This window comes from Adelges cooleyi, unplaced genomic scaffold, assembly GCF_023614345.1.
Source record: "Adelges cooleyi isolate 19-005CV unplaced genomic scaffold, UGA_ACOO_1.1 ACOO_flye_CR_arks_rails_tigmint_CR_PRNA_70, whole genome shotgun sequence".
NCBI lineage: Eukaryota > Metazoa > Arthropoda > Insecta > Hemiptera > Adelgidae > Adelges > Adelges cooleyi.
Window position 1 is genome coordinate 1 of NW_026096405.1, and position 10,709 is coordinate 10,709.

The 10,709-nt window shown below is 31.3% G+C and overlaps 2 protein-coding genes across 2 annotated transcripts; one reads left to right on the forward strand and one right to left on the reverse strand.

The window, feature by feature from the left end:
- The first annotated feature begins 1,247 nt into the window (after positions 1-1,247).
- LOC126845191 (uncharacterized) lies at positions 1,248-2,175 on the forward strand. The gene is made up of 2 exons (XM_050583794.1): positions 1,248-1,958; positions 2,032-2,175. Exons 1-2 carry the CDS (start codon positions 1,248-1,250, stop codon positions 2,173-2,175), a joined length of 855 nt encoding a protein of 284 aa, XP_050439751.1.
- Positions 2,176-9,766: 7,591 nt separating this feature from the next.
- Positions 9,767-10,471, reverse strand: LOC126845192 (uncharacterized). The gene is made up of 3 exons (XM_050583795.1): positions 10,359-10,471; positions 9,949-10,291; positions 9,767-9,880 (listed from the first exon to the last, which is right to left on the reverse strand). The coding sequence occupies exons 1-3, from the start codon at positions 10,462-10,464 to the stop codon at positions 9,820-9,822; spliced, it is 510 nt and encodes a 169-aa protein (XP_050439752.1). The 5' UTR covers positions 10,465-10,471; the 3' UTR covers positions 9,767-9,819.
- Between the last annotated feature and the right edge of the window lie 238 nt (positions 10,472-10,709).

Sequence of the window (10,709 nt, forward strand, 5' to 3'; positions counted from 1 at the left end):
GAAGGGGAATGTATGTACTGGAACAATGGGAGGATTGAGGATTGAAGATTGGTGATTAGCCGGAGGATTAGCCGGAGGATTAGCCGGAGGATTAGCCGGAGGATTACGCAGGTGGCGATCGGATAATTCACAGCTGTCCTGTACCCCGTCTTGTAAGGTGTCTCGGCCGCCGCCCGGAGAATGGCCGCCGCGGGGATGAATGGATGACGGTGTAACAATGAACTCCGCCTCGTTGACCCTAACCTTACCTAACCTAACCCAATCGGCAAATTTTAATGTATTATATTTAAAGAAAAAAAATCTTCATTATTTTTATCAATTTTTATATTATTATTTTTAACAGCTAATTTTTTGATTTTCAACCTAACCTAGCCTAACCTGTTTTAAGCTGTTATAATTTTTAACGGTCATTTCTTAATAATATTATTTATGGATAATACATATAAAATATTATATTACTTTTAAATTTTGTTTTAAAACACCGTTTAACTGATGACATAGAATATGATATTTTATTTAATACAAACCTTAAAAGTAAAAATGGCAAGTTTCCATTTAGTACAATATTTTATCCTTATAACGCATAGAAATCATGCATACACACCTTAAGCTCATAGATATATGAAATTATGTAAATATTATGGTCAGATTTTTTTTTTACAATTCTTACTAACCATAATGTTATAGAATCGATTAATCCAGACCACACACCCAAGGTTACCGACAAAGTGTCTTATATACAACGACAAAAAAAACATGAACACGTAAATCACATATGCATCTACAGTTTACCGTCATGTGGGTCTACATGCCTCGACATGATACGATATGTTTAAGGTCAAAGCAGGTGGTTTTTAAACTGTCCAATTCTAATATAATATTATATCGATAATGCACCCTTACAAGAGGGTAAAAACCGTGAACACGCAAAAACATATAGCATCTACAGTACACCGTCAGATGTGTCTACATGTCTCAACAGGAAACGACAGGTTTAAGATCAGAGTAGGCATTTTTAACAGTATTTTTAAGAAATCTCCCTTCCAATAACTAAATGCTACAATTTTAATGATTCTAACCCCCCACATGGTATATTTAACGATTCGTTTGCACTAGTGATGGTCTATGGTGCTAAAACATTCATCGTTTAGTGTTCGAGCTCTGCAGTACAACGTTTAAAAGTGAATCAAAGTTTCCAGTGTCTAGTTATTTTTTACACTTAAACAAATTACTTTAATTCATACATCATGGATGGATCGATCGCACCAATCTACAAGAAGCAGAAGTACACCTACATTCCACCGACTCCGCCAAATGACCTGATTGGATGCAGCAGTTATACATTGGATTTCAACGATCGGAAATTTATTCAAATTGGGATCGATCCGAAAAAATCATTTAGTGTAATGATTCATATCATTACACCGTCGCGGTATGTGAGCATAACAAGTCACTATATGAAAACTATATATACACTAATGGGTGATATACTATCAAGCGTCATGGAGAAGCCTGAAAATACACAGACTACATTTCTCTCAGACACCAATCTTTCATTAACTAAAATGGTTTATAAGGATGAAAATGTGCTGGTTATTGAATCTCAAGCTGTAAATGGATGTCGCATTCTACTTAACCGTAGAGATTTGATGAAACTGGCTGAACTAGAATATATTGTTCATGAATGTGTTGAAAAACACTTGGCAATTACAACGGAAAACGTGTATCAACAAATCGAAATGATTATAAAATATTACATGGGCTGTTTCTTCCCAACCAAGGAAACAAGCAGAACAGAGTTGTTAAGATGTATCATGGAGGTATCATGTATTACTATAACTTCAGCAATAGAGCCGATGAGTGAACCTAATTATATTAGTGAAATTAAAAGATTTGCTGTTGAAGAATTGGCTGACGTCTGGATGAAGAAAATAACTGACCGAAATGACATACCTAAGGTATTGTACACATTTTTTTTATTTTAAAAATTTTCATATTATTTAATTAATTAATTTTAAATTTTTTTTAAAGGCAATCGATGTAAATGATGGTCCAACTCGATACGATTGGCGTGGTGAAGAAGAATCACAATGCTTCTCCTTTTCAACACAAGCATACGACAACTATAAACACACGGAGAAGTCAACATGGGCACCTCGAAAACTTGAATTTTAAGTGTATACTATACTGTTTAAATATGGTTTTATTGTAATTTACGTTTCAAATAAAAAGTCAACAAAAATTAATTTTAAAATACAAATGTTTTTTATTTTTTTTATTTAAAATAATCTCTTAACATATAAGGTACATTACACTACATATAGTTACATGAAATAAGTTCATACAATATAAGGTTAAAAACAATTAAATTAATACAAATTATTAAATATAGTTAAAAAAAACGTTACAATTTTCGAACATCACCCGAAAAAGGGTTATAAGTAATAATTTGATCGTGTAGAATCATACAGTACGCTGAGGTATTTGCAGGAAAAGCTTCTAAAGCTTCAAATTCAATTCTTAAATCTGTTGTGCTAACTTTAATGTCGTCATCCTGGTGTGTAAGATCAATGACGGCCACAGGCATAAACTTTAAAAAATTATCTTTATTAAGAAGTGGAGCAACGCTATCTCGGTCATAGTAAGATTTTTGAAAATCGGTATATGCTTTATAGAAAAGTGAAAATAATCCTTTAGAATAGTCAGCACGAAAATCTTCATATGGATACACTTGTGTATTTAAATACACTTTTAAATTAAACAGTTTGCAGTGATCAAAAACAGACATGGATGAAGTATAGGTATTTTTACGGTTAGTTTGAAATCCTACAACAATATATCTTGGTTTTTCTAATTTGTTACATGTACGTACAGACCACGAGTGACGTGCATTTGTTGGGAGTGTAGGATATTCAGATAGCTCCCAAGTCCTAAATGGAACCTCAATCGATTTTCGACTATCTAATATTTTCATTAGACCGAGTTTTTCTTTATTGTTAACTTTAATTAACGGCATTTTCCACACAATTTTAGAAAGAATTATTTTTGTTCCAGCAAGAGCTGTTTTTTTAGCAGCTTCCTCTTCGAATATCTGTAAAGCGTTCGAATCTGTCGATGCTCTATTCAATATTAATTGATGTGAACAATTCATAATAATTTTTTTATAATCTTCACAAAAACCAAATAAATGACTCAGTGGGATAATTCCGGAAAATTGGTCTTCTTGTGCAAATTTTTCATTATCAAATTTCACACCGTCGAATGCGCTATCTGTTAAAGTATACACGTTTGATTGAGTATACGAACACATCCCTTTAAGAGTAGACGTTATACCTGGATTGCGTACTTTTTGAATTTCAACACCGTTAATTTCATAACGTGCTTCGGAGAATAGATATGCCAACCCATTGTTTATAAAACGAACCGATCCTGTAGCGTTAGAAGGCTTTTGTAGTTTACCTTCAATATAAATATAACTCTCACTTGGAAGAGTATAACTATCTGAATTTTGAACTGCTATACGAATTTCATCGTTGTTTGATAGAGCAGAAGTAGAGAATGGTAAAAACGAGTGAAATTCTTTATCAATAATTTTACACTCATCTACACATCCAGATGACACGTCAAGATAAATATCATCCATAATTAGAGTGTGTTTAACGACCGTAAAAATTTCAAATTAGATTTGCTAAGTTTTTTCCTGTTAATATTTCTAGATTTCTTTAGGTGTTTACGTTTTGTAGTTGTCTTGGTGCGATTCTGTTGTTTAATAGATCGTTTAGAGATTGTAGTCCTATTTATATTAGAAAACTTCAAACCCATTTTTTATATATTCTGTTTAATGTGTAGTCGAACTGTGATTGGTTCACCTCTAAAATCGATCAAATCACCGTCCTGATCAGTTAGCAATATACGCAAATTTGATATAGATGTGGTGATAAGAGGATAGTAAATGAGATGTCGAGGTACTTCTATTATCTTATAACCTGCAGCAACTGTAGGATAGAATTGATGAATAATATGGCTTGAAGTCCCATTATCGAATGAAGATGTTATTAGGTTACACTGTACATTTATACAGTTTACTTTTGTAATGTTAACAATACACTGAGACTCATGTTTCTCATCGGGTTTATATATTATCCCAGTATCAAAACCTAATAAGTTACCTATGCTGTCGACCATAGAAAAATCAATTTTATGGCTGCACTTCATTTCACATTTCAAAGTAACAGTGTTAGCTTTTAATTCAAAATATGTAACTATATCGGATAATAGTGATTTAATGGTTGCTTCTAGACTCACTATTTCGTAAGAACCTGTAGGTATGGTTATTAACTGTATGTTAGTAACTGTATCAAGGGCGTTATCACGTACTACTCCAATACGGTTACATCCAGGTTTGATGTTTGGTATAGAGTTGTTTGTTTGAAGGCTTAAAAGACCTAATTCTGAACTATTAGCAACTTCTATAGGGGGAAAAAATTCACATGTTAATTCAGAAGAATTACTGTTAAGTGTTAAAGTTGTCATGGTTCCGATAAAAATTTTAAACACAAGTGTCCACAGTTATATGTATTATATCGTTGCTGTTTTTCACAATTGTAAATGATTTTACAACTTTTTAAATATTTCTGAACTTCAAGCGGGGGTTCTAAGCCAAAGCTATCATAGTAATAAGCACGGTTAAACTTCTTCCGGAGAGCAACCCAGTGGGTACCTGCGTTAACCGAGAGAGATAAATTAATAACAAAAGCTTCTTGGCTTCTTGTATGAACAGGCAACGTATCTCTACAACAGGTTCCCCTGTAATGGGGTATTTTTAAAAGACGTGCACATTTATTAATTTCAAAATCAAATAATGCACGCTTGGGTAGCTCTGATATTAGTTTTTTGAATTACTTCCTCGTTTAGTACTTTTAGGTTTTTTTATTCCTGCCCCTGATGATTTAGGTGCTAGAAATAATCCTTTTCCTATCTTATATTTTCCTTGCCCATAGGGCGTTAAAAACAATCCTTTTCCCAACTTTACAGTTGTATTTTTAGAAGCCCTTAAATCATTAATAGTTTTAACAATATTACTCGCCCGGAAGCTAAAGATCCAACTGCAGTTAAACCAGCTATCAGAGGTAAAATGGGTAAAAACCCTCCAGATTTAGGAATAGATATTATTCTAGGTACTGATTTATTTTTTTTATTTTTAACCACAACCTTTTTAGCTGCTACTATAGCGATTTTAGCCAATTTAACCATGTTTTTCTCTGTACTCTTTTTAACAGCTTTTTTTGCTGCGGATACAGCTTTTTTATAATGAATCCCCATGCCTAACTTCCGTTTAGCTTTTATAGCAGTAGTTACTAGCCAAGAAGCGGCTTTTTCTTTAAGTCCAACGTCTTTAGATTTAACTAACTCCCAAGCATTATCTTCTAATAATCTATCAGCCTTGTGCCTATCATTCAGAGAGTTACTATTATTGTAGGCAATATCATGTTCTCGGCAGAGTTCATCTAATTTATTCACACCTCTATCACCCCGTGCAAGCCTTTCTTTTAATTTAGTCCCAGGACCTGCGAATCTAATAAAAAAAAAAAATATATTTATTAGTTTTAATCATTATTTTTATTATTTTTATTTTTTTTCAATTACTTATATCCGGGCAATTGTAATTCAAATGGAAGATTATTTATAGCAGTGTTTAGTATACCACCACCTTTGTTGGTGTTGTTCTTTCGACGTGTAGACATCATATGAGCCATTACGTTTTTAATCAGATATATTTATACCGTTATGATTTTTTCACCACAAACTATTAAACTTTCAGTTTTAAACGCGGATCCTCCGGAGATGTATCAGACTAAGTCTAAAAATGGGTATTTATTACCAAATTCCGTACGCGCTTTAATTTTAGCCCCTTCTGGAGGGGGTAAAACCAACTGCGTATACTCTTTACTTACTAACATTAATGGGATTAAGTTTCAAAACATTTATTTATACTCGAAAACTGTAGATCAGCCAAAATATAAAATGTTAAAGGATATTATATCCGGTATTGATGGTATGAAGATGTTTACTTTTAACGAAAGCGATACTGTAATTCCTCCTGAGAAAGCTTTACCTGAAAGCACATTTATTTTTGATGACGTTTTAACAGAAAGTCAAGGTGTTATACGCGCTTATTTTGCTCGCGGTAGACATAACAAGTTGGATTTATTATATTGTGCACAAAGTTATTCATATTTAGATAAAAGAATTCTTCGTGATAATGCAAATTTTCTTGTGGTGTTCAAAATGGATCAGACCAACTTAAAACATATTTACAATGATCATGTAGCTACCGATATGTCATATAATCAATTTAACGAGTTTTGTACAACCTGTTGGAATCGTGAAAAATATAATTTTATAGTTATTAGCAAAGACGATGAGAGAGATAACGGACGGTATAGGCTCAATTTCGATACGTTTGTTACTATATAGAGTACAACTCGTATAACTATTTATTCATTTATCGATCAAACATGGCAGAGGAAAGTTACACTTTATTAAAAGAGTTAATACAGGCTAGAGAAAATATTAAACAAAAATTTAAAGATCTTAAACAAAATAATGCTAGAACCGATCATGTTATAAGGCAAAACCTAAATCCTATAATTGAACCTCTGCAAAAACTAACAGATATAAAATTAACTAAAATTAAATCAAAAGAAAACCTAGTAAATGAATCTATGCAAACAGATACAGAAGCCACCTCATCGACACAAGATCAAAACCCTGACGCGATAGACGTGGAAGACTTTATTAACAAACGCATAAGAACATGGTTAGAGTCTAGTAACTCGGATAAACTTTATGGGCCTATACAACATAAAAATGGTAAAATTACTCTCGGAGACTGCGCGTTAGTGTTTGAGGCTAAAGAAGAATCAGTTTATTTAGATAAAATATCATACCCCTTAACCACAGGTGTTTTGGAGTTATTGTTTTCAAAAAAACCTATGAACTATACTGAGACAGATTTAGGGAACTATAAAAGTATGTTAATAAAATCAAGTGTTCATCTGAATAAAAACAAAACACATATTCGCAAAGGAGGAAAAAAATATAATCTCATTGTTGGTTTATTCGCCAAAGGTGAAGGTCTTACTTTAACGCTAAGAAAAAACGTTAAGAAAGAACTAATTTTTTGGAAAAATCCAAACGATTTGTGTGAACGTTTAAAATTACTATTAGCTTCACAATCAGCAGGTAATACAGGTGTTTCGAATGAAATCACAATAATTTGGCAAGAGCTACTCAAGTCTAAGCTAATTAAACGAATTCCCGATGTCTAAACGGGAAATTGCTAACGAACTACACAGGCCTGCAAGAAGAAATTATATAAGAAGAAAGGTTGTATTATATGGAAAAAATGATTTGTTTCAAGCAGATTTATGTGAAATGGTACACTATGCGAACGTTAATAAGGGGTATAAATATTTACTCACAGTATTAGATTGTTATACTAAATACGCATACACAGCACCTTTAAAATCTAAAACCAGTAAAGAAGTAACATTAGCAATGGCTAAAATATTTAATATTCAATGTCCTAAACTCCTTCAGGTGGACAGAGGTTCAGAATTTTACTCAAAAACATTTGATGAATTAATTGAAAAATATAAAGTAAAACGATATTCTACCTTTTCGACTTTGAAAGCCAGCATAGTCGAAAGATTTAATAGAACGCTTAAAAATCTTATGTATAGAGAGTTCACAGCTAGGGGTTCATATAACTGGTTAGATATTCTACCATTAATAACCGAAAAATATAATCATACTATACACAGATCTATAGGATTAACACCTGCACAAGCTAATGCAAACCCTTCACTAGTTAAATTACGTGAACGTGTGATTCCATATAAAAAAATCAGATTTAAAATTGGTGATTACGTCAGAATATCAATTTATAAAAGTTTCTTCCATAAAAAATACCTTCCGAATTGGTCTACCGAGGTGTTTTGTATTACTAAAGTCAACAAAACAGATCCCCCCACTTATTTACTTAAAGATTATAAAAATAATCCTATATCGGGTTGTTTCTACACCGAAGAATTGTCTAAAACCAACTATCCACATGACTACTTAGTGGAAAAAGTTGTTCGAACTAAAGGATCTAAATTGTATGTTAAATGGTTAGGATTTCCATCGACCGAAAATAGTTGGATAAATAGGACTGATATAAAGCAACCATAGCCAGTCATACGTTGACTATGAACGTGTTTGGAGAGACTGCTGATACATTTATAAACAATATAATTTCAACGCTTGACGATAATAGCAAACTTATAAAAAATAACGATAATAAAATTTCAAGTATTACAAAACAGTTGTATGACATACAGAAAACAACATCAGATAACCTTGAAAATATTAAATCTATAGAAACTACTATAGAAAAATTCAATGATGATAATGAAATTTTTAAGTATACAACTGATAAAACAATCGTAGAAATTCTTAATAGTATTCAAGACCAAAACGATGTTCGAAAATTAGATGAACATATATTAGGCCGTATAAGTTCTTTAGAAGTGTTTCTCGCAGATAAATCAGGATTTAAGAAGCCGGCAAATTAGTTGATTTATTTTTTCATAATGACTTCTGCTATTTTGGATATGGAATGCATTATGTCACCAGACTCTAATTATTTAATAAAAGAATTATCTGTAATTGCAACTGACACATGGAATACACAACATTGGATATTTAAGTACAACTTTACACAAACTTCAAACAAAAACACTCGAAACGTTAACAGGTGGCTAGCTAGAAACCATCACTCAATGACACCTCAATATGGAGACGTTGAAGCAGAAGATATATCGAGAATTTTAAATTCTTTAACATTTACAATCATCTATGTCAAAGGGCTACAGAAAAAAGATATTTTACATCAGTTTATACCACATATCCAAATAATTAACCTTGAAGACATCGGATGCCCTCGCTTATCGGAACTAACCACTGAAGAATCATATCCATCATGTTTATTTCATATGAATTTAAACCCTAAACACTGTACTTTTTATAAAATGTTTGCATTACGAAATTGGTTTGTAAACATCTCATAACCTTGTATATTATAATGTATTTTAGTTTAACTTTATTTTTAATAAAAACAATTTATTTATTATAATTTAGTAGTCTATTTTTTTTATTTACATTACGAATATAACATAGTACATGTAAAGATATTATTTATATATATATATATATTTATTATTATAAATTTGAACATTGTTATTGTTATAAAGTGGAAAAAAAAGGGGAGGGAACATTAATAAATTTTATTTACATATTCTCACTACAACAATCAGAAGTGGGAGAGGTTGTCTGCACAAAACTGAAGTGTATAGAAAATATATATAACAAAACAAAAAATAAAATGGTAAAAAAAAAGTGTATATGTACATATATAATAACACTTTATTTACAATAAAAAGGTTGAGGTTAGCTACAATATAATTCATTTTAATATTAAATCTATATTATTGACATTACAAGTATAACATACATGTACAGATATTAGTTAATTAAACATATATTATATGCATGTATTCACAAATTTAATCAATGTTATTGTTATAAAGTGGAAAAAAAAGGGGAGGGAACATTAATAAATTTTATTTACATATTCTCACTACAACAATCAGAAGTGGGAGAGGTTGTCTGCACAAAACTGAAGTGTATAGAGAATATATATAACAAAACAAAAATAAATAAAAGGGTGAAAAAAAAAAAATAACAATATCTATAAACTTAATAATAAATTGGAAATTATAGTTCTTCTTCTTCTTCTTCTTCTTCATCTTCTTCTTCTTCTTCTTCAGCCATCTCCCTATGTTTAAATAAATTGTTTATATAAGTAACATTTTTTTTTAACAAACTAGTGATTTTATAACTTACATTAGTTTATAATGTCCATAAGGTAAAGTATGTATACGGTCAGGTAATACAACTCTCTTGTCGTCATGTCGATTTAACGCTAGCTTGAGGGTTGAAATGGTTTTAATATTATGTTTATAAGAACGGAATGAGTTCATCGTACGGTATGGATTGAATGCATCAGGATCTTTTCCATTGATACCTTGGAATAAACAATCCATATGATCCTCAAATGTCATATGGTTCTTTATTACATGGTAAGCAACGCCCTTAGCTTTAATATGTTCATGTCCAACCTGTATGTAACCATACGATTTTGGTTTTAGAGCCACTTGTTCCGAGATTATTTCACCTCCAGTCTCATCTAAAACATATTAGAATTATTACCTATATACAATAAAAAAAAGAAACTATTATATTGTATAACTAACCTGTGAAAGTTCCGGGAACTTTTTTTCTCTCGGTTCTATAACACGGATGAGATGGCGGGAAATTAGATGTATCCAATTTTTCCAGAAAACCCGGTTTGGTTAGCATGTCATGGTAAAAGTCATCTGTCTTAATTAAATACATTAGAGAATCTGAAAATATTAATAATAAATATATATAATAGTTCTTCAATAAAAAAAATAATAATAGTATTACCTGTATCCATGTATAACAGTTGTATGTCACATCCATAGTATTTTTTCATTACATTGTAATGAAAATTATACATTAAAGTCTTGGAGATTTCCAAGACAGTAAATCCTACATAAATAGGCTTATCAAAAGTTAAAACT